We start from the raw sequence: 24,588 nt of genomic DNA on the forward strand, positions 1-24,588 counted from the left end.
CACTGAGCAGAAATAATTCTAGTAGCCCTGCTGTGCTAAGTCATAGACTGGGCGCTGCCTGGGAATAGCATGACCTCTGTGCAAATGCTGCAGTGGATCCTGAAAGCATTGCATCTGGGTGCTGTCAGCTGACTGCACTCCTGTCTTAAAGTGACATCTAAGTGGTGAACTTCCATAGCTGCCCCGGTCCACCCCTTGTGCCACACAGATCCACTATTCCATGTACGTATGTTCAGGGAGCAGTTTCTCTGTGGTTCCCATGTGCCTGTCTTCTTGAGTGTCCACTTAGAAGAGAGAAATTGGTGGGACACAGTACAACGCCATTGATGCAGTTGGTCTTGCAGCTGTGACAGCTACTCATTACCTCCCTCCTCCACTGCCCCTTCTAGGTCTCCCTCACCCTCTGCTATCACCTCCGCAGTCTTGGCCACTTTCCTTCATCCCTGAGGTCTGAGTCCCTGGTATCCATGCCCTTCTCAGGGCAGAATCGCTGCACTTGGCCATTCACAGGCACAACTGGGCAAATGAGTACCACGAGTCACCTAAGCACATCATCTGTGTTCCGCACATATTCCAGCTGTAAGAGCAGTTCTCCCTCTTCCTTGATTAAGTGTTGGTTACTGCTGAAATGGCGACTCTTCCTGCCTGCTGGTCTCTGGACACAGGGGACAAAAAAATGCCGGGCAGCAGTCATATCTATAAGCACCACAGGACTCTGGCTGTGTCTCCTGGTGAGAGTGCACTGTCTTTAGGGACCAGAATATCCTCTCCTGCAAAGTCCAGAGCTAAGGAGATGTGACACACAATGTCCACCTGAGTAGGTCACTAGGGAAGATGGAAAGGGGGGCCACTCTGGCTTCCACCCCTCGGATCCCAGTCCCATGTATTCTTCCTATTGGGGACACAGTGCCACAGGGAGGTCTCAGATGCAGTGCATATACTGCATTCTGGAGGACGGCACCCCATCACTGCAGAGGATCGCCTCTAAGCATGGGCTTCAGCTGCACCTTCAGCAGGACACTGTGGCACGCTACAAAGCTAGCAGCTTCTGGGTGATGGAATGTGTGATACCAGAGGATCCCATGCTCATGCGCCCGCTCAGACACATCCTTCAGTCTGAAGTATATCCCCTGACAGTATACCATCTTGCATGGGATGCCAGGCCTGCATTTTCGGTCCCAGCGGCAACAGGGCTGGCCAGCAGTGCCCACCCTCCAGCTCTCTGTGCCTCCACTCTGTTTCCCACTCACTGAGCTGCCCGTTCTGCCACCACAACGAAACAGGCCCTCTCCTTTGCCAAGGACTTCCTGGCCAGAGGCATTGCCGCCACCATCTCCAAGGTGGCTGTGGCCCCGATGGAGTGGGCAAAACTGCTGTGCAGGTACGATACACCAGCAAGCAGATCACAGCCGACGAGCAGGACAAGGGCATCGTGGACTGCACCGTGCGCAGCCCCAAGGAGCAGGGTGTGCTGTCCTTCTGGACGGACAGCCTGGGTCATACACTACTTCCCACTCAAGTCCTCAACTCCGCCTTCAAGGATAAGTACAAGCAGATCTTCCTGGGGGCCTTGGACAAGCACACGCAGCTCTGGAAGTATTTTGCTGGCAATCTGGCCTCTGGTGGGGTGGCCAGAGCCACCTCCCTCTTGCTTCGTCTACTCCCTGGATTTCACCAGAACCCACCTGGCGGCTGACTTTGGGAAATCTGACATCGAGTTCAGAGGATTAGGAGACTGGTGAAGATCACCAGGTCTGATGGCATCCGGGGCCTATGCCAGGGCTTCAGCCTCTCCGTGCGGAGCATCGTCATCTACCAGCCCACCTACTCCGGCAAAGTCATGCTCCTTGACTCCAAGAACGTGACAGTGGTGGCCAGCACGGTCTCCTGCCCCTTCAACACCAAGTGGCGGCAGATGATGATGCAGTCAGGGCACAAAGGAGCCAACATCACGTACAGGGGGCCTCTTCAAAGACGAAAGGGGCAAAGCCTTCTTCAAGGGCGCCTGTCCAACGTCCTCTGCCTCATGGGTGGTGCCTTCATGCTGGTCCTGTACGATGACCTGAAGGAGGTCATCTAGGCCCCACCCCGCTGGACACACAGACCCAAGAGAACCACATAGAATACTTAACTTTTATGGACCATTGACCTTCGAGAAATTTCACCATGTTTGTGGAGAGCTGGAGGTGGCTCTGGCGAAAGGCTCATTGTGATCACGACCATTGGCACCCTGTGTCCATGTATTGATTAGGGAGGGAGTGGAATCGTGATGTCTTCATGGGTCCACAGGTGAGGCCGCTCCTACCAGACCTAGACTTCAGGTGGTCATAGGAGCAACTTCTATTTAAGTATTTATCTTAAAAAACCACGTCTCCCATTTGTACTTCAGCGTTATTAGCTTTGGCACGACCACATATTTGCAGTTATGCTCAATGTTGGGCATTCTGCTGCAAAACAATAAAACCAGGACACACACAAAAGAAAAACAGAAAACACCCTTTGTCCCTCCACCCTAACCCACGTAGGGGTTTAGATCTTCCCTCCCCCTTGTCTTTCAGGGACGTCCCTAGGTGTGGCTAGAATGTAACTGCCATCCATTTTCAACTTGTATCCAAAGACCAAGCAAATCCATCCAAAAGCCGGGCTTAGACCTTTTCCTCCTCCTTCATCTGGCTGTATGGGATCATGTGGCCATAGTGTGAGCTGAGGGAGGAGCTCTGGTATGACTGTGATGCGTAACATGAGGGCCTGTGCTACTGCTCACAAACCTTACTCACATCTCTGTCCCTGCCCAGCCTGCATTCCAGATGCACCACTGCCATCCTACAGTGAGTTGCCATCTGATTTTGACTTGGCAGGACCCAGCTCATGATGAGAAGTTCCAGACACAGAGTCAGTTGGTGTCCCATAGTCAAGCATCTGTCTCTACCAGGGCCCAGAAACACACCAGAGGCTATTTCTAGAAAGACATAGAATCTCTGATGCTGATGGCATGACCCTCCTCCAGAACCCCAGGGGACTGAGTGGCAATTCTCTTACAGGGGCTGGCCTTGAACTTGACACTGCATCCTTGCCCATTACTGATACCTCTGACACCACGGGGTCTGTCGTATAAGATGGTCCACGCGGCTACTTGCACCACAGCCTGGACCTGCTGCAGGTTCCTCTCCCGCACCCCACCTCTGCCGCAGGCGCCTCTCCTGCACCCCAGCTCTGCTGAAGCTTCCTCTCCTGCAGCCCAGCTCTCAGCCTTCTGTGTCGCCTGATATATGGACCGCAGCAATGATCCTGGGGCCTGCCAGGTGTGCTCCTTTCTTCTTTGTGCTGGAGGATCCAAGACGCAATGATTTGTCTTGTGCTTTGGAGGGGGCATCCTGGCATGCCTCTGATTACTGGACTCCTAAACACTTCACTGAAATGGCAGGTCCCTGAATCTTCATAGGGTTTAGCTCCCATGCTCTCGAGAGGCCATGTGTCTTAGAGAGAGGCCTCTTACTCTTCCTGTCCAATCAGTATGATGGTGTCAGTGTAACTGATCTGACTGATGTTCTATGGGCTGTCTAGATGGTCCACATCTCTTTGTACTATGTTATAAGAGAGTACAGATATGACATAGGGCAGGAGAGTTAACATGGTAGTGGACCAAATTGTAAATAAAGATGTCCACATAATTGTGAACTGCTTCTTATCCTCTTTCTTTGATTGGTTGGAATAGAAAGGAATGCACTCATCAAATCAATGGCCACGTAACATGGACCTAAGGCCTTATTCATCTGCTTGAGCGATTCTACCACGTCCAGCACACAGCATCCACAACTGGAATTGATAGTTGGTGAAGCCTGGGGTATACAGTCACTCTATGGAATTCATCCAATTTCTGCAGTGAACAGATTGGCAAAGTAAATGGAGATATGATGGGGACCACCACCCCTACATCTTTCAGAGCAGCTCTAATCTCTGCCATGCTTCCTGTGATATTGTCTGTAATTGACTCTCTTGGTTGTGTGTGTGGGGTGGGGGGGCAGTTCCATAGACTTGCACATAATTTCCACCAACGTAACCTGACAGACAGACCCCCACCCAAAATTTGCTTTGGATGTGGAGACCAATGACACCACACACACACACACACACACACCCCCAAGAAGTCAAGAAATGGTTCATTACTTACAGAATCAAGGGTTCTCAAGAGAGCAGGGCAAGCCTCTCAAGCAGTTGTAAAGTGACTTGTGCGAGAGCAAAGGATAGAGAGTGGCCTGGGATTTTACCATGTGAGGGGGCGGGGCCGAGGGGAGAGTTCTCACATGTGCTCAGGGGCATACATGGTTCTAATCTCCCTCTGGTGCCAAAGGAAGGAGCACCCAGGCTTTCTTACCAGCTTGCCCAGATATCGGGCACAAGGGGAAGACTGAGGGCTAGCTGAAAAGGAAAGGCCCGATTCTACCGAGAATAAGGGATGGGGGCGGTACTCTTCCCTGAACTGCTGGTGCTATGGGAAATGGGGGCTCTTAGGACTTGAAATATAAACCTCAAAATTACCTGTGCTGTGCCTGGCCTTAATTCAGGGAGAGGTTTTGCTAGAAAGAATAAAAATCAAATAAGGCTGAAAGGCAGAACCTGACTGTGGAAAGGGAGACAACGAAAGCCACAATCATGTCACCCAGAGTGTAACAGTTGAGTTTTAGTTAAATGACACAGAGGGTCTGTCAGGCATGAACAGTAATGCTAGATGTCTACATAGAATAGAGGTGTTGGCGAACCATCATTAGCATCTGAGAGGCAGGAGGTTAGATGACAAATAGGACAGGTTAAGAGGCACCCCTCCCTCACGTTTGGACAGACTGCCAGAGCTATCAGTATGGGTCCACCAGGCTCACCAAGGCCTTAGGGGTAATAACTACCCACGAACTGGGAGCAATACATAATGTGATGGAAGCAGCACAGGTCCCAGACTTAAGAAGCCTATAGCTCTGCAACTCGGCAACCTGGACAGTCCCCTCAGTCCTCTTCTACTCACTTTCGACCACAGAACAAGGAAAGGCTCCATGAACTCTGAGCTAGGAAAAGGCTCCACTGCTCTGCAGGAGGTCCCTGCCCACCCCATTCCCCTCCTTCCCCCACCTCTTAGGAACAAGCCCCTTCCCCACGGAGCCCCAGCGCCCAGAGCAGCATCTCCGCCCGAGGTCCCTCGTGGTTGGAGGGTCGAGCCGCCCTCCCCGCGTGTCCACAGCTCCTGGCCCCGGCCAGCTCTGAAAGCCAGCGCCCAGAGACCACCGACACCAGGGCACCCCGCCAAACAGCCCCCTTGGCTCCTTGCGGGCACCCAGCTCCCTTTCTCTCTCCCGCCTCTGCCGGCACTGCGGCGAGGGTGCACACGTGGCCGGGGGGGTGAGGGCTGCTTCAGCCGCAAGGCCGGCGAGACCACCGACGTCCTCCAGGCCAACGGGGGAAGGGCAGCAGGAGGCCAGGGTGCCCGAGACGGGCGGCGCGGCCCAATTGTGATCCTCGCGCGCCATCTAGCGGCAGGATCGGGCACGACGGCGGGAGAAGCGACGCCGAGGCCTCTCGCGCCCGCGGTAGCCATTTCGCTGTGTGGACGGTCCTGTTTCCCGATAGGCACCGGACACAAGCTCGGGGCTGCAGGAAATGGCGGCGCGCGCAGGCGCACACTCGCCGAACGCAAACGCGCACCCTCCCGGGGCACGCAGGCGCAGGACCACAGGGCACGGTCTCAGGGTCAGGGAGGCTTCTCCTGGATCACTAGGGACCCCACCCCTGGCCGATGCCCTCAGGTGGCACGGAGGGCCCCGGGGGTCCAGAGCCAGCCTCTGGGCAGGAAGGGGTCATCCCCGGGCCCCATCTACAGCCTCCCACTCACAGGACACCCGCCCCCCCGCCCCCCCCCGCCCCCCCCCCCCCCCCCCCCCCCCCCCCCGCCTCCTGCCTGCTCCCAGGACACAGGAGTGATGCAGGGAGTGGGACAGGGAGGGGGCGCCCCTGCCCCTCGGGGGGCCGCCCCGCCCGGGACTTAAAGTGGAGGACAGCTCTCCTTGCCTTTCTGTGCCCCCACCCAGGGCCTGAGGGCTCTGCAACTCCTGCTGGGCGGCCCTCCTTCCCTCGGCCACCCCATAGCCCCAGGTCCCCTGCCGTCCCTCAGCGCCTAGACCAGGGCAGGCCGCTGCGGGACGGCAGGGGCAGACGATCTCAGGCAGGTGGGCAAACGACCCCCACCCCGGAATCCTGCACTGCGTTCCTGGCAGGGGCCTCTGACCTCACGCCCGGACCCTTCTGTGGCCGGCTGGTCCTGGGAGGGCACACGCGACGTCTCTGAACTCTCTGGGTGCCCCGAGCCCCCCCAGCGCTGCCAGGGATCCTGGAGCTTCCGGTCCTGCCTGCCGTCCCTCCCCCTCCCCCCCGACACCGAACCCACTGGTTCCCGGGGACTCCCCGAGTTTCCCGGGGACCCAACCAGCCATGGCCCGTGCCCACAAGGCCCTGCCGCCCGGCTCCATCCAGCCGAGGAGACCACATGGACCCTCTTGGACGCTGCCCGGACCGTACCTCCGTGCCGACTCGGGGTGCCAGGCCACTGCTGCTGCCCCCAACCCTGACCCCACCACAGCAGCCCCTTCACTCCATTGCCCACAGCAGAGGCCAGACTCAGATGAAACGTTCAGGGAAATTTATTAAACAGAAACATTGACTGAAACCATTGAACACAGGGCATAACAACACACAGAGGAACTTCTAACGGCCACCGGAGCTCACGGGTCCCGCCCCATCCCAGGGTCCTCGAAAAGGTGCCTCCGCTACACCCCACCCGGCGGCCCTCCATCTCCCCACAGTCTCCCTTCCTGAGGGCCCCGCGGGTGGCCTCTCGCCAGGAAGATGGGCGCCGGCCATGCCCGCTCCCCCCAGGGCAGACCCTCCATTTCTGGCCCACATGCCCGGGGCCTGGCCCTGCCCTATGGCGGGCACAGGGCAGCCCCACAGCAGGGCGCACGCCACCGAGCCGGGGACGTGGAGTCCCGAGGAACAACGGGGTGGCCCAGCAGAACACAAGCCCTGGGGGGCCTCCCGCAGACCTCCTGCAGCCCCGGTCAAGGTCTTCCTTCCCAAGGTCCCGGGGGGGAGCCCAGGTCCTGGGGTGGGCGCTGGCTGTGACCTCGTCCATCCTGTCCTTCCTGCCGGCTCCTGAGACTGGGCTTCCTGTCTCGGCGCCGGGACCGGGGCGGGGTGGACTGCTCAGAGGAGAACACATGCACCTTTCCACAACAACAGGCAGCGCTGGGCCTGAATCTATGCCCAGAAAGCACACGTTGAGCTCACGACACTGGCCCACAGAGACCAGAGCCTTGGCTGGCTCGTGGCGCACCTCAGGGCTCTGCGGGGGGACGATGGCTAGGGTGTGTGTGTTGGGGGGAGGGGAGCGGGGGCTGGGGGTTCCTTGACACCTGGGTCCCTCTGGGGCCTACAGGGACACATTTGGGCTTGCCAGTACAGGGAGCAACCTGCCCCAGGGGATGATGAATAGGGGTCCCCTCTCAGGAGGGAGGCCCAGGCACCTGGAGTGGCCCCTAACGACTCCCAGGCCAGTGTGGGTGGCAGCCATCTGCAGGTGCCCCTCACCCAGGCCGGGGCTGGCCACTCAGGGCTGCTCCCAGGTGGCAGCCTTTGGGGCTGGCCTTGGCATTGGCAGCTGTGAGCTGTGGTTCTCCAGGCCAGTCCCACGTCTCCAGTGGCCACGCACAAACCTAGGGAGGACTAAACACTCCTTCCTCCCGCCAACTAATTCTCTTGGACCCTGCCCGGACCCCCTCCCCCTCCCGCCCCTCCCCCTCCCCTCTTCTCCAAGTCTCCCTCCTCCGTCTCCTCCTCCTCCTCCTTTGGAACAAACGCTTCCCTGCACCCCCACTCACACCAAAGCCAGTTGCGGGGTACTGGGCAACCAGGGACTCAGCGCCCTGCCTGCCAAGCTGACCTGACGCTCTCGCGTGGGATCGTCTCCTCAGTGTCTGCTGTCCTTGCCCCTACTGCCCTTTCAGGCTGCAGGGGGAGGAGACTTGCTCCTGCCCTCACCTGCGCAGAGGCTCCAGGGTGCTGCCTTCCCGGGGCTCCCCTCCAGCGGTGTAGATGATCGTGAAGTTGGACCCCGCGGTGTCCCTCCGGGGCATCTCCTCTCTGCCCCACAGCCCTTCCTCGCCAGCGCCGGCTCCTCCTGGCAGGGGCGGCCCCGGGGGAGGCGCCTCTAGGCCCCGCGTGGCCTGGGGGCCCGTCAACACCCTTAGCTCAGAGCCCCCAGGGTGGGCGTTTGAGGGTGGCCAGAAGACAGGGCTGACGCCAGAGCCCCCGACTATACCTTTTTCAGCCTCTGCTGTGTTGGGGTCTGTGTCTGAGGCTCGGGTACGCCTCGTGCTGCGTATGGCGGCTTCCCGCTTGTGCCGCCGGTGCCTCCCTGAGCTGATTTCGGCTTGCTTGGTGGAGTCCCTAACAGCTGGTGGACGCTGCGGGGGCTGGGGCGGGGCCTCGGCCTGGCTGCCCTGCCCCTGTGCCCCAGTCAAGGCCCCCACTGTTTCTGTGGGCTGCCCCTTCCCCTCGTTGAAATATCTGTGTTGCCTGCTAGGGGAGGGGGTGCCTGCGTATCTTGAGCCTATGCTTCCTGGGGCCTGGGGTGGCTCCCGGCCCCAGCCCGCATCTCGTTTCCCGACTCTTCTGCTGCGGGCTGAGGCGCCTGCTTTGCCGGGGGCTGGTCCTCGGCCCTAGGACACGCGGCCTGGCTGTGGCCTTCCTCCCCAGTCTCGCGGCAGCGTGGCACCCGCTTGCGCTTCAGTGACAGGGTAGCCCCTTCCTGGACGGTCTGAGTGCTGCTGTCATGGAACCGCCCTGCCCGCACCATGACCGGACGGACCGGGACTCTGGTTTCTGCCACTACCTGGGTGCCAGAGGCCCTGTGGCCCCCTCCTACCTGCCTCTGCTTCTCCCTGGTCACTGCCGCGGCGGTCTGCCACTCCTCCACGTCTCGAACGAGCTGCATCAACTCCAGGAAGGGGGGCGCACAGCCTCGCTGATCCAAGACCATGAGCTTGTCCCGGAGGCCGGTGCTCACGTGGGCCTGGGCTAGGATGTATTTCAGGCGAATCATGTCTGCGCTTCTCACCGGCAAGGGGCTGTGCCGCACAGCGTTCTGCAGCACGGGCTCTAGCCGTAGCAAGAAGGCAGAGACTTTCTCTCCGGGCTTCTGCAAGGTCTGGAGCAACTGAAAGCGTGCGGTTCTATAGTTCTCTTTATTCCCGAAGATCTGCTTCAGGGCGTCCAGGCACTGCGCCACGGTCATGGAGCCACTGTTGGCCCGGAGCATCCGCACGATGGACAGGGCGGGGCCGCGCAAGCTCTCCAGCAAACGCCGCTGCTTCTCTACCTCAGACACCCGCCACATCTGCATCATCTGAGTCACCTGCTCTAGCCAGGCTTCAAAGTTCTCTTCGCCCGGGCCTGGGGAAGTGCTTCCCGAAAACACCTTCAGTTTTCGGTACCACATGCTTTCTTGCAGAGGCTGCGGGTCTGGCGGCCTGACTTGGGCCAAGCCTTTTGGCTGTCCCTGCTCGGGGCGAGTGCTATACCCCAGGGTTTTGACCACATCTACCATTCTCCGGCCCTCAGCTTTCAGGAAGTGGTTCAGTCTGTTGATAAGTTCATCATCCGGGCTACGGGGCTTCACCACCACTTCCCAGGTACCTCCCTTTCCTGGGATCTGACTCGGCACCGTAGCGTAATTGACCTGGTCGGCCAATCCAATGAGAACTGCCTTAGAGCTGTCTTCCCTTCTGAACATTCTGCCCAGCACCCCGTAGGCACACAGTGGCTGTAAGCCCGCCTTCAGGGTCTCTTTAATTTCCTCTTCACTACACTCCACAGGAATGCCCACGATCAGCAGGGCCTTCCTGGGGTCCAGGTCCATGCCTTTGCACCAATCCTCCAACAGATTCACAGGCATTGCTCCCACTATCTATGGACTGATCTAACACTAGGGGCAGTAGGCAGCTCACAGAGTTGGACCGGGACTCAGGCAATTCTGAGTCAACGCCGAGTATGGAGGCAGAATCGTTCCGGGTTTGCACAGCCTATAATGCAAATGGGGTGAGAGCATCATTCACGCGCACCCTCCCACCCCGACTAAAAGCCCACGCACTACCCCCACTTCTGGTCACAGAGATTCAGGCCCTGCTTTTCAGGGCTTCCCCAGTCATTTGCTGGAGAGGTGTCTTTAGGCCAAGCTCCCCTCCCTGCTGACCTCGGCTTGCCGTGCACTCCTCCTCAAAGTCCAAGGACTCCTCTGTGTGTACTGCAGGTGCCTGTGGTGAAAAGGTCAGCGTCAGGAGGAGGGGCCTGACAAAGCCCGCCAAACGGGAGAGGACAGCAGGCTGTCCCACTCCCTGCCTCAGGGCTGTTCAGGCCCAGGGCACCTGGTACCCACTTCTCTGGGGCAAAGGTTGGAGGACGGAGATGTGAGTTCCCTCCTTTCTCAGAGAATGTCTGACAAATGAGAAAGACGGTTGGATCTCTCTCTGCACAAGGCAATGAAACTGGTGGGTGTGGAGAACGTGTGACAAGCTGCAGTGTTGCCGTGGATACTGAGAACGGCGGGGACCATGGGTTTCCATCGCAGAGGGGTGCTATGTGGTAAAGGTTAAGGAGCAACAGGGGATGTCACTGGCCTCCAACCAAACAAGTGTCCTGTTGTCGCTGGAGGGGAGGGGACATGGGGGGTGGCGGCAAGGATCACGTGCTGAAAAACAGTAGCCTACCGTTTCAAACTGTGTGGAAGCTAGAATCAGGGACAGAAAAGGGACCCAAAAAGGGTCTACAGTGCCACACTGCTGAAACAGACAACCCTCACCCTAGGTGTGACCCCACCCTGCAGACCCTGGAAACCCTGGCAGGCAACCCCACCCCTCCGGCTTTTTGCCAGGAAGTTACAGAAGCCTCTCCCGACATAGGTCTACGTCACAGCCGTTCACCATGCTGACTAGGGACCCACCGGCAGTGCAGATACGGGGATTCCACCCACACGCAACACTAGGCCTGCCCTCTAGCTCTGCCCAGAGGCAGCTCCCGGTGCTGGGGAGGTGGTACTGCCTCACTGCATCTGTCCAAGGCGAGGCAGAGGTGCTTTGCTACGGTTCCACCCCACACGGCCCTGCTCAGGCTGTGCCAATTCTGAGCCTACAGAGGCACTCTGGTACAGGGATACAGGAAACTGCTCAGGGGGCGGGGGGTGGTGGTGTGATGAACTGGGCCATTGGGATTGACATGTATACACTGATGTGTATAAAATGGATGACTAATAAGAACCTGCTGTAAAAAAAATAAAATTCAAAAATTCAAAAAAAAAAAAGAAAAGAAACTTCTCAACTGGTATACAGTGCTAGTACCGGAGGGATCCTACAGTATGATTATTGCCCCGCCCTCCAATCCACCCCCTCCCTCAAACTCTGCCCCCACTGACGCACGACGTAGGACTTAAGCCCCACCCCTGACGCCAAGCCTCCCCTCACAGAAGTTTGATCCCTGTCCCCCCTCCAAGTCCCACCCCCACCCAAGCGCCACCCCCACCTAAGCCCAGCCCCTGACGCCAAGCCCCATGCTTACGGAAGTCCGATCCCTGTCCCCACCGAGCCCCACCCCTTCCCATGTCCCATCCCCCACTCAAGTCCGATCCCTAACAAAGCCCTGCCCCCACTCAAGCCAAATCCCTGCCCCCACTCAAGCCATGTCCCCCCCCTTCCCAAGCATCATCCCTGTCCCAAGCCCTGACCTCACTCAAGTCCAACTACTGTCCCCAAGCCTCCCGCCCTCATTCCCCTGTTGTCCCCACCCACACCTAAACCCTCCTCCCTAAGTCCCCACGACCCCTCACACACCCGCTACCTCAAACGTCCCTCATTCCAGAGCAGGAATACACGTGGTCAGTGGAAGTTGGTGGAGGCCAGGGGAGGAAGGGCTGAAGCCACTTTCCCTCTAGGATAAGGCCCAGAGCCACCAGTCCTGACCGCAATGGCTGTGAGCAGGGTTAGGTGTGGAATAGGTTCCCCTGCAATTCCTAGGCTGGTCGCGGTGCCTGGAAATGGCACGGAATGGATGCGGTGCCAATGCCTGATGTAGTGGGATCCCATTTCCAGGGGAAACCTGTAGCCACCAACCCCTGGGACGCCAAGGGAGATGGCAAGGGTCATTGTGCGGAACCCCACGCGGTTTGGATGGCTCTCTGTGCCCGGGGCCTGACCAGTACCTGCTGGAGGTGCCTACAGGCCGAAGCGCCTGTACCCACGACCACCACGCGTCCGGAACCACGGCTCGCGCGGCGCACACCGGGACGGGAGCCCGTGGAAAGGGGCTGTCGGGCTACAAACTCCCCGCCCCCCCGCCCCCACTTCCCGCCCAGCAGAGCTGCACACGGCCCACTCGCGGCTGCGCCCTAGCAGCGTGGCGCCCACCATTTCCCCTCGGAAGGGGGAGACCTCGCCCCGCCCTGCGCCAGGGTGCGCAACTAGGCGGACGGAGTTCAAATTAAACCGGGGCACCTTAAACTGCAGAGCTGGACAGAATCCAGCCTTGGACTGTGAGCGGGGTTAGGTGTGGAATAGGGTCCCCTGCATTGCTAGGCTGGTCCCTGGAAGGAGGCCGCCAGACCCACCACGTGCCACGCCAGGCCCAGCAGCCATCTTGGCTCTTGTTTAGCCTGTCTGTTCCCCATTGAGCGGGAGCTGTGGCGTGACAGTCACCAGTCGCTCTCCCTATTTGAATATAACAAGAGGTCAGCGCAGGGCCGGGTGCAAAAGTAAAAGCCCGGTGGGTGCTTTTAAATGAAATCCTGATCTTTTTTTAATTGTTCTGTTTTCTAGAGGCGGACAGCATAAATACAGCTGCTTCCGGGAAAAATGCAAGGGCAGGAAAATTTTTCGTATTCACCAAGAGACCGAAAACTTTCAAAGGATTACATTCTCCCATTATTCCCTTGACTTCACAGCCTAGTACTACCCACCTAGTACTACCCACCTAGTACCCAAACTGCTTCCCGCCCTTTTCCAAAGAAAATTTCTTCCACAGAAGGAAGACTGGAACATTTTCCCTGGGGCCCGCGGGACTCTTAACTCGCTGTTCCAGAGAACGGCGTGGGGGGAGCTCAGGTTATCGCACTGGAAGTCTGCAAATCTGGTAGATCTTGGTAAAAATGAAAGTTCTGATTCAGGAGGACTGGGGTGGGACTGAGGTTCTGCGTTTCTCGAAAGCTAGGTGACTCCCATGCTGCAGATCCCTGACTACGCTTGGAGTACCAAGGCTCTGAAGCCTGTAGTCACTTTTCGGACCAGAAGTTGTGGTCATCTGGTGACAGAATAGATTTCTTTTGCTTTATTCGGGACACAGAAGAAGAGGCTTTTCGATAACGTTTTAATAAAAATATTAAAAGCAGACAAAAATGTTAAATTAAAGATTACCTTTAAGTCCAGATATTTCCTATATCAGAGAAGGAGAACACAGACCTGAACATGTCTTACTTAATTAGAACGTACTATTGAGAGGCTGTTAAATCATTCTCCTTCCATGCCAAGATAAAGGGGTTACCTGCTGGTGTCAGAAAGTTATGGACTCCAAGTGGGACATTTTACTTGAGGGATCTCATAACACTAGCCCACTGTGGCTCCATGAATCCCCCACTCAGCCACGTAGCATTACAGGTATGAGAAGGTGTCATAAAGGGTGATACCATGGGAAGAGGGGTTCTGACCGTCATGCTGGAAAACAGCGGAGGTTAAGAAATATGTTTGAAAACATATAACATTATATTAGTTTCAGGTGTGTTTGTATATGTTGCAAAATGATCACCATGATAAGTCTAGCAAACATTTATCAGCACACATAGTTGTTTTTTTCTTATCAGGAGAATTTTAAACATCTACTCTCTCAGCCAATTTCAAATATACAGTACAGTATTATTAATTACAGTCTCCATGCTGTACATTACATCCCCAGGACTTATTTATTTTATGTTTTTGTGTGTATGTATGTGTATATAATGTTTCCTACCCTGATGGTATTACCAAATTAGATTATAAAAGTCTTTCAAGGAGCTCCATTATTATTGGTTTAGAGATACTTAAGTGCTTTTATAAATTGAATCCTCAAAATTCTCAGGAATTAGTGACAGTGAATTTGTTCTCACAAAAACTTTATTTTAGCAGTAATTGTTTCATATGTAGTATGTCAGTCTTAAAGATAGTTTCCAAGATCTTTTGCTCACTTAAAACATTCCACTTATACTAAATTAACTATGCAGGATGTGTTTTTGTTAAATAAAAGACTAAAGTAAAATGACTAGCTGTTCCAGAATGAAAAAGATGGAAGTGTAGGACAAAACCTGAACGGATATGGTTCTCAGAGGAGATTTTATCTCTTGTGGTCAAAGCTGGCTAAAGTTCAGTGGGTTTGTTTATAAGATTTAAAAAAATGAGCTATAATATCAAATAGTACACTGATGCAAAACTAGAATTTGATTTTCTCTGTTAAAATGGAAACATTTCCTTAGATTATTGGTCTGCTCTTCATAAGAGGTAGTAGAAGATTTTTCTTTACTTTTTGAGTAATCTGCCTAGAAAGCAAAGATTCTTTCTTTCTTCTTCTTTTTTTTTAATTCAAGACCCATTTATTCTCTAGTTCTGCCCACATGGAGACAGCCTCCTTGAAAAGGCACTAAATCCTTCCATTCACTTTAACACCTTGTGCTGAAAACACGTGTTCCAAGGTTTCAACTACGAGATCCACATTCTTAAAGCACTGATTCTTAAACCTCATCTAGATTTCTCCCCGTGGATGGGGGGAGATGACCCAAACACAGAGAAGAACAGCTCAGGACCGCGGGCTCTGCTCGCCCAGAAGACCTTGCAGCTCCCCTGACCACCCGGCTGGAGCCAGGATTAGGGCCCTGAGACGAGGGGCGCCTGCTGGGCTGCCGCCCCCGCCCCCGCCTCCTGTCCTCTTCACTAGGCTGGCTGTCACCTTTAGTTTCCCTGGAGTCTGGGGATTCTAGACGGTCTCTGCTCACACTTCTGCATCACGCCTGCTGCCTCAGCACTGCTGATCCACACCAAGGGGGAAAGGCACACAGAACTGCTTTCAGCACACCAACGTTCCACACAAAAGTTATTTGATAAGCCTGCAGGTTCTTTTTCATCAGAGGACACTCCCAAGGCCATGACTTCCCCCGGCTCCCCACTGCCCTTGCCAGCAGACTGGACGTGCGTGGTCGCCGTGCTGAGTCAGGCACCCCCCCTTGGCTCCACTCCGGCGCACTCTCCTGGAGAGCTGAGGACAGTGCCCTGGGCTCATCGGCAGGATCTGTCCAGAAGCCAGTCCTAGAGTGACAAGAGCCACACCTGCAGGTCTATTCCACCGACCAGCCGCACAGGACCAAGCTGGGCCCTCGGACCCGGGTCTGGATTGTGTTGGCTGCTCGTTCTTGCCTAGGTTCACAGGCCAACAGCCAGTGTCCTTTTTTTCCTGCTCATCACCGCACCAGCGGCTCACTCCTACCTGCTGCCATCACACGCCTGGCAACCTCATGTTCCGGGGCCAGCCAAGAACTGAGACCCCAGCAGGCCCCTAGTTCCCAGCAGGCCAACTCTCCACTAAACTGCCGCTGCTTAGCCGTGTTCTCGAGGCTGCAGAGCCAGGAGAGTGCAGAGAGCATCGCAAGTCCGGACGCCCCCAGCCCCGGACCCACGATGCTCCGGCAGAACCGCTGGAACCTAGCCGCAGCCCCGCCCCCCAACACGGGCGACCTCTGCGCCAGCTTGTCCCGCGGCCCCGGGGCGCACCTCTGGCCAAAGAGTCTTTCTTATCAGAATAATTTTCTTTGCTTTATGTTGACTTTATCATGGCCTCAACCAAGTCTTGTCACTTTTGAAAGAACTAAGGTTCTTTATAATTGCATTACTGCCAAAGATTTACTTTTAAAATATTTTGTCACTTTGGTTAAATAGACAAGTAGTGTTTCTTACTGACACATGATCTTATTTAACCAAGTGTTCAAACCTTCTGACAACTTTTTTATCTTACTTTCCCCACGCTCAAATCCTAAGCGATATATTCTTTTTTTTTCTCTTCTTTATTTTTCGCTGCACCCGGTGGCTTGTGAGATCTTATTTCCCTGACCAGGGATTGAACCCTGGCCCTCGGCAGGGAAAGTGCTGAGTCCTAACCACTGGAACGGCAGCGAATTCCCCTGAGTGGTATATTCCTGATCTCAAAGCTTATTTGAGTTTTCCCAGATAGAGCCTGGAAAATCACAAAGTATCTCTTCCCTTGGAAAAACAGAGGTGCCAGAAATAATTAGGTTTATTTGATATATTGAGTTTCATGGGAGGCTTTGTCGTATCATAAGAGATGCCTAACCTTCTCTAGGTTACGTTTGTGTGAGCGAAATGTCATTAATATAAATGTTTCAGAAACCGTATTAATTTCCTGGCGGTTTGTCAATGCCCTCAGTGTTCGTGATACGTCCTGGTATTGCTTTGCCTGATATTAAAGAGTGTAGTGTTATCAATCATAATTGTAGTTATCTTTTAAAATGTTGCATGCCACAGAAACAACAAAATTTCCTTGTCAATTCCATTATTTTTGCGATGAACCCTCATCAGATCTTTAACCATGAGCATTTAAAACCTTTTGTCATGCACTAAGGCTTCCCTGAAAGAGCTTGCAATCAGCTACAGGCCAGAATGCTTCACCTTCAAGAAAAAGGGACTGTCTCAGACCCCCATGGAAAGGACTATGCCACATGCTCTGAGGCACGAGCTTCTGATGCCATTACTTAAATAACTTTGAAATCCTGTCACTGGACTAAGCCAGAATTCCCAGAACTCTAGTGAAGAAGCTGATGGGTTCATGAGACTGAGCGGAACAAGAATTGATGACATAGGACTTAATGAACTCATGAAAGATGATTACGGGTTTTGTTTGGAATGTTGCCAATGCTTTCATGCTCTATATTCTGGATATAAGGAACCCTTTCTCATTTCTCTTAAGCTATCCATAACTGATAACAATTTAGTAGACTATACTTTCATAAATGGACACAAACCATTTAGTTTTTCCTCCCTGCCCAATCCCTCTAGAATTTGGAAATTATTTTTGAGCACTCTTATTTTCATGGTCATACAGTTATATGCCTATAGGTTCAATAAGAACCTGCCTTTCTTATTAACAGGACATAATTGGAAACACTGGTTATATAACCAAGGCTTTGACTGGAATGTCATATTTGTAAATGATGTTCATAGAATCACATGTGACCTGACAATTTTAAGGAACTCGGGTTGAGTTTATGAAGCCAAGTCTTATAAAACTCCCTTGGGAACCTGGTACCTGGCTTACAGAGTTCCCAGCCTTATAGGTGAGTAAGGAACGTCTCTCCTTGGCAAGTCCAGGAAACTCAGGTGGCTTTGGGTACCTTGAGAAGAGAGGAATTCACCAATATGTATATATAGGAAGCACGGGTGATATCTGGTGGTGAGTTCTTGGCTTGGCCTACTAGCCTCGAGAGGCTTTAACAGTCCAATCTGAAATTCTTTATAAAAACTTCAGCAAAGCGAACTTTAAAAGGCCTGTATGGCCAATGACCATCCTTGCTGCACCTGTGCAAATAATCAGGTCAAATCTAGTAAGACCAGAGTTAGTTTGCAATCGAGAGTAACCTTATTTGAGATGATCTTTGATCAAAAGGAGGGCGACCATTGAGAGAAATTTTGCATTTCATTAGAAAATACTATGAGATGTGGGTTGTGACATTCTGGTCCTGTTCATTGTCTCTGAGCTATTTTGCCCCTCTTTGTAGAACGTCATGGTTTTGTTACCATGTAAGAATTTGTAAATTGGACTGAATCCTGCAATCTTGCGCACACTGTCCACACTTAAGAAATTTTCAGTTATTCCAATTTCTTTCAATATCTGCCTACAACCCTCCAAACTAACATTTCTCATTTTCCTCTCTCCCTCCTGATTTGGCCCCACAGACCTAAAAGCTGATAGATCCTTATGAAGACTCTAAGTTGTCTTTAAGCATAGATGAATTGAAAAAAAAATGATTGTTAATCAAAGTTTGGTTCAGCTCCTCTCCTTCCTCCAGGCCCCTGAACTTTGGCCCACCCCCAGCCTGAGTCAGCAGACAGCCCCTCCTGAGAATAGACTGGCCACCATTTCATCCCACTTCCCCACATCCAATTCTTTCTAACCTTGCTTACTCTTTAAAAAAGAAAAACTTTTTTCCTAACTTTTCAGATGCTCGCAGAATTTACTAGCACAGCATTCTCCCTATTGCAGAAGTCCCCCTCCCTCTGTTGCAAAAGTCCCTTTCCCCTCTTTCAACGATTCTTCTGAATAAAAGTCTCTCCTTAATGAGTCTGTATTTGTTTTTTATTTGACAATACTTAACAGACAATAAAACACATCCATTTTAAGTGTACATATGATGAGTTTTGACAAATGTATACATTCGTATATACTCACCATCCCAATCAAGGTTTAGAATGTTTCCATCCCTCCATCGAAGGGTGCATACTGTATGATTCCATTTATGTAAAACTCTTTATATAAAACTTTTTACGTAAAATGCTTTAAAATACAAAGTAATGCACAGTAGCAGAAAGCAGATAGGTGGCTGCAGGATAGAAGGATTACAAAGAAGCAGGAGGAAAGTCTTGAGAGTGATGTATATATTCACTATTTTAATGGGGTGATGAGTCCACAGATACATACATGTGTCAAAACTAATTTTAAAAAGTGAACACTTTTTTTTTTTTTTGTGGTACGCGGGCCTCTCACTGCTGTGGCCTCTCCCGCTGTGGAGCACAGGCTCTGGACACGCGGGCTCAGTGGCCATGGCTCACAGGCCCAGCCGCTCCGTGGCATGTGGGATCCTCCCGGACTGGGGCACGAACCCGTGTCCCCTGCATCGGCAGGTGGACTCTCAGTCACTGCACCACCAGGGAAGCCCAGTGAACAATTTTAATGTGTGCAGTTTCTTGTGTGTTAAATATATCTCAATAAAGCTGTTAAAAATATGAGTGTGCAGACAATCTTCACTAGAATGGCCTGTAGCAATGTCTCACAGCCAGAGGACTTTAGGAAGAGACCCACACATTCCCAAGCAGAGAGTTAGACGCAGAAAGCACCCAGAGGAGGAGGTCACGCTGATTACATTATGAAGAGTGCAGCAGACAGGAGTTCCTGGGCAGTGGGGGGTGGGATGGGGAGGGAACACGGGCAGCATTCATGAGCAGGGCTCAGTGTTCAGAGGATGTTCAAAAGGAAAGGAATCCTGCAGATGGCATTAGATAACGGGCCTGGCACACAAAGTGCTCCTTGGGCGACAGCACTGTGCAGAAGGTGTTCAGAGACAGAGTGTACAGTGAGGAAGGGCTGGAGCAGGGATTCTTCATGGGACAGATGGCATGGTGGGAAACACTCACAGGTAGAGTGCATGCTCCGGAAGCCATTCACAGGCAGGACATGCGGTACAGAAGAAGGTTGGGTGGAGACAGCATTAACAGGGAAGCCCATCAGGAAAGCAGTGCCACTCCCTCCCTAGCAGGAAGGGTTGAGAACAAGGAATCAGTGGCTTACACAAGCGGTAGAAGGCTGGAGCAGTGAAGGTCAGGGAAACTCTGCTGCTGGTACGCGAGGAAAAAGCCCCCAGCAATTCCACCCGCAGGACTGTCATGGATAATTCGCAGGAGGTTTCCCAGAAGGCGCCGGGAAAAAAGCCAGGTGTACCCTCTTTTTGACACCCCATATTTTTCTTACAAATGATAACAACAGTGACACTATGCTTCTGCTTAGCATGATGCAACCATACCTCATATACACGAATATGCCTTTGCCTTCTTCAAGAAGGGGGGACGTCAAAAGTCCCAGTAGATACACTCTCATTCTCTGGGGGATGTCTGTTCCTTCTCTAGTTCTGTCATAATTCCACTTTGACATACTGTGATCTACAGGTTAAATTATATGATTAAGCACCACCCACACAATTTAAACGCGAGATTTGGAAACAGGAGAAAGAAAAGTAATGGGGCAGATTTAAATATATAATAGCAAAGCAAGACGAAGTATGCATAGCTTCTGTAGCTGTTATTTTTGCAACTGGCCATGAGGTCATAGTATTTGTAACTTCCTTTCCCACTAGCATTTCAGTTCCCTATGACCTCGTCTAGCTGGCTGTGGTCGTCTACCAGGCAGTAAGATACAAACCTTTATTCCTAACCAATCTGATCCCTTAGTGGTCCTGCCTGCATGAGTCATCACAGTCATCCGTTATCTTACGTTATTGGACGTGGGAACACTAAGAGACACCCCCAGAAGACTCTCCTCCGGGGTTTGCTATGTGGTCCTTGCAGCGACCCTTTTCCCCTCGATTGTCAGGAGCGCTCAGCCGGCAGGTAAATAACACCCTTCTTGTTGATTCAGTGGCAAGAGGGGCCCCAAATGGCCACGTAGTGATCTCAACTTTGAATTCAATGTAACCAGTGTTGGGTCCCCCTGGTGGAAGCTTTCCTCCCTTGGGAAGTTCATGGGAAAAGGATATTGTGCAGAGAAACATCACAAGAGAAATGGAGCGTGTGGAAATTCACAGGCGGAATACATTCATAAGCAGAGTCCCCCAGAGGACCCCACGTGGGGGTGTATGGGTTGGGGGCCCTCACAGGTGTGGACCTATAAAGGGGAAGGAAGAATAGGGGAGGCTGGGTACTGGGGATCAACCGGCTTGGTGGGAACCTGGTCTGCTAAGCCATTTTTCAAAATAACTCTCCCCTATTTTTTTTCTAGGTCTTTGTGTCACATGCTATCACCAACAGAGACTCCAGGTCCTGGTTAGGAGCTACTGTTATAGTTCTTGCCTTTGAAGTGGTAAAACCTCTTCTTCCTTTCCCAAATGTACTCGTAGCCAAGATGGTGGGTGAGGTTGGGGTGAGAAAGTAGCTAGAGGGACACTAGTTCAATACCTACTGAATACTGGGTCCCAACGCCCCTGCTCAGTTGTAGAGGGATTTCTCTGTCATGTCTTCTATCTTTGGACTGACTTCCTGACCACCCTTTTTGGCCCCAGGCTGGATCAAGACATCGATGACATGCAAATTATATTTTCGGAAACAAAACCTGGAAGCATGGATCACGTGATAGGCAGAATGACTGTTCCACAGGATTCTGACCGCTTGGGCACCAGCCTTAATGAACAAGGTGAAAGTCCTGCCTGTCGGTACACATCTGGAGGAATGGGTTCGGACGTGCGGTTGGGGGCACCTCTGAGGGTTAAGAGATGCATACGCAGAATTCCTGTCAGAGTTGATGGGATCAGGGGTGTTTAAATGGGAGAAGAGTTGACAGAGGAAGAACCCAACAAGTGTATTTACCGATTTTAGGGGCTGGCATATAAAAGAGGGATTACAGATTACCGGTGGGTGATAGTTAAAGGGAACAGGTTGTAAGTCAGCTGAGGAATGCATTTCCCCAGACAGAATGGGCTTTTAAGGGACTGAGCTCTTGGTCACTGCAAGAGTTCAATAAGGACTGTCGACAATGAAAGGAAGGATGGGCCCGAAAGAATAAAATCTCCTTCATTCGATCTGACAGGCCTAGAATTGCACACTCGCTGTGCAGGCATAGTTTCTAGATAATGCTGTTGTTTTCTCTTTAGATTTGATACTTCTTAAAAGTATTTGCTTCTGTAGAGAAAACTTTGATACTCCTTAAAGTATTTATTTGCTTTTGTAAAGAGAGTGGCTTCAGGTAATAGGAGAAAATAAATCACACAGCCAAATACACCAAGTTATTACACCTATAAAAGGAAACCTTAACATTTACACATGAAATATCTTACCATTTATTATAATTGTGTACATTAATGAGTTAAGCAAGTATGATTAAAAATTCTAGGCAAATAAAAAGAAGCGAAAGAATTCTGTGCCATTTAAACATGAAAGAGACTTTTTCAGATTGGAGTCAATATCTTGCATGTTGGTTCTAAAACTCTCTTAAAGGCAGAGTGTATCTAGAAGGCAGGGAAGCCAGCCTATCTTGCACCTCTTGATCCTGCCAAGACTCAGGGGTGCTGCCTCCCACCCAAAGGCACGACCTTTCTTTCCCTTTCACTCATTCATTCAGCACCTACGTGTCAGTCCCTACCGTCCTGAGGAAAACCAGCTCATGTTTTGTGCGAGTACATGGCCAGTTTTCCACTCCACAGCAAATCTGACGCACATCTATGGAAATAAATGGAACATTCCTCTCTGCTCATTTGGCAGGAAGAAGAAGTCCACCAGCCAACGTGCACAGGGCTCAGAAACTGGAGAGAGATGGAGAGGCACTTTCTAATTAAACCAAGAGAAAACGCCCTCATTTGTCATCATAAAAACTGTCAGGTTGTCCTTTCGAGGAACTTACACAGCGATGCTGGTCCCAAAGGCAGAGGGGCCCAGTCGAACCTGAGCAGAGCATCAGCTGACTGCATGAATGGGCCTGCATCTGTCCAGCTGGCCGACAGGTATCCCTGTTCCAAGTACCTGGGGTCTCAGTAGTTGCCACTAGCATGGGACAGAGTCTGGACTGGAAAATGGGAGGTCACTGAGGGCCCTGTGCCCAGATCCGCTAGCCTACTGGAGCTTCCCCTGGGTTGACAAGCTCGTCTTTGGGAAGGTCTGTGAGTCAAATCTGTTCCCAGCTGAGAGTATTTCAGTTCAGAAGTGTTTTCATGGAAAAGGGAGGTGAGAGGGCCAGTTTGGCCCTTCTGGTATTTGATGGGGACCCAGGATGCCCAGAGGAGGGGTGCAATTCCCCACCTTCCCCTCTTTGTAGAAGTGTGCGTCAGGGTGTCACCTCCACACAGTGCTTCACATATACTCAGCATTACTGTTACTGGAGAGGGCATGGGTGCTAGAGAGCGTTACATGGGTGCGCCGTGCACAACGCAATGACCGCCTCCCTGAGCCTCAACGTCCTCACTTGCAAACTGCGGAGAGGAACACCCTCTGTACACGATTAGCATGGGGATTAACGCCACCACCTTGTGATGATGCCTGGTACGCAGTAAGGCCTCAAGAGATGTTAGCTGATTTTCTCCCTTCATAATCCTGCTGGAGTCTATAGACCCTACAACTTGCTTTAGGGGATTTCTGTGTAAAGTTTAGGGACCGGACATTGAGGGCAAAGGTATTAATCAGCCAGCAAGGTTCAGACACAGATGCCCCTTTGGTCAGTAGCCTCTTAAGAATCACATCCTATAGAATTTAAACCTAACGCATAAACTTTCTAATACGTGTCCACATGCCTGCAGGACAAAACGCAACTACACTGAAAGGTAGGTAGGTAGGAGGTCATTAAAATCTGCTATATAACTCAATCAAAAGCAACTAACTAGTTGTAAAAGTATACGGAAAGTTTAAAAAATATATACGGCAAATAGACAAGCTGAACTTTAGCCTATGTCAATCCCTAGCATTCAGCGTCTGCAATTTACCCACCAGGGATCGTCAACAGTCTTTAACCCCTCAGAAGCTTCAGGAGGTCTGCTTCTTCTGTCAAGTTCCAAAGGTACACTCAGAGCTGTGAACCAGAATGTGATTTGCTCTCTGTCCCAAGAGTCAGGATACACCGCACCCCACGCTCTTGTCCGTGACTATCGTACCAGGCCACCTAAACTCATCAGGAAGCCGACCAGTCTGAGGGAAGCCAAAATGGAATTACTGTTCAATCCGCTTTGCTTGAGCCGGAAGTAACATAATGGATGGGAAGTGCTTTCTAAGCTCTAAAAAGCCACACACACAAGTAATTATCATAACATCATTAAGATATGCTACTGGATGTAAGCAAGTTCAACTTAAGAAGAGCAAAAACGTGAAGCAATCACATGGAGGAGAGAGGAAGTGAGGAAAGAAGAGTCAGCAACTTGGGGCTCGTGGGGACAGTCAAACTTGTCCAGGAGTTATCAGCTTCTTCTTAGCCTGGAGGAGCTAAAAGGAAATAGAAGTGTCCATGAGACTGGAAACACACAGCCGATCCAGTGAGCAGTCAGAAGCCCTTGGCGAGGGCGACTGCTCCAGGCACCGGGAGGGACAGGCCAGGTCAATGTGTCTTCTGGAGAAAAGGCGGAACAGGCTTGTGGCTGGTGGAGGGCCCGGTTGGTACCGATCCCCACTGCCTTCAAGGGAGATATTCTGCTCTGTGCTTCTGGCTGAGGAGGGTCACTGGGCCCCGTGAAGCTGACACCGGGGTCGATCCCACGGGCTTTCAGCATGCAAACCTGACTTCAGGCAGAGTTCACAATGTGGCCCAGAGGCCGCCCAGGCGCTGGGACAGCACCATCATCTCCCACACACGCCTGCGTATCCTGGCCTTTACCTGCTGCTGCTACCCAGCTGTGCATCTGTTTCACTGAATACCTCAGCTGAGGCCTGATCTGATGCTATATGAGCAATGCCGGAGGCGACTCGAGGGAATGTGGCAGAGAGCCCCGGACCTGAATCTGAAGTCCTGGGTTGA

At 52.4% G+C, this 24,588-nt stretch overlaps 2 protein-coding genes and 1 pseudogene across 11 annotated transcripts in view; 1 reads left to right on the forward strand and 2 right to left on the reverse strand.

Annotated features, from left to right (window-relative positions):
• Positions 1-926: 926 nt before the first annotated feature.
• Positions 927-3,656, forward strand: LOC132514016 (ADP/ATP translocase 3-like; annotated as a pseudogene).
• A 4,975-nt stretch (positions 3,657-8,631) lies between these two features.
• Positions 8,632-9,994, reverse strand: LOC132514124 (paraneoplastic antigen-like protein 5). The gene has a single exon (XM_060138887.1). It carries the CDS (start codon positions 9,992-9,994, stop codon positions 8,651-8,653), a length of 1,344 nt encoding a protein of 447 aa, XP_059994870.1. The 3' UTR covers positions 8,632-8,650.
• Positions 9,986-24,588, reverse strand: part of ZNF185 (zinc finger protein 185 with LIM domain) — a 70,389-nt gene continuing 55,786 nt past the window's right edge. For 3 of the 10 annotated variants that reach the window (XM_060138882.1, XM_060138878.1, XM_060138877.1), the window contains one exon: positions 10,150-10,352. In XM_060138882.1, the coding sequence (XP_059994865.1) occupies positions 10,215-10,352 (138 nt within the window). In that variant the 3' untranslated portion in view covers positions 10,150-10,214. Of the gene's footprint in view, positions 10,122-10,142; positions 10,353-21,910; positions 24,060-24,588 lie in introns of those variants that run through there. The other 7 variants (XM_060138886.1, XM_060138880.1, XM_060138879.1 and 4 more) reach the window with 6 other exon arrangements.

The sequence above is a fragment of the Lagenorhynchus albirostris genome, chromosome X (genome assembly GCF_949774975.1).
Source record: "Lagenorhynchus albirostris chromosome X, mLagAlb1.1, whole genome shotgun sequence".
Classification (NCBI taxonomy): Eukaryota; Metazoa; Chordata; class Mammalia; order Artiodactyla; family Delphinidae; genus Lagenorhynchus; species Lagenorhynchus albirostris.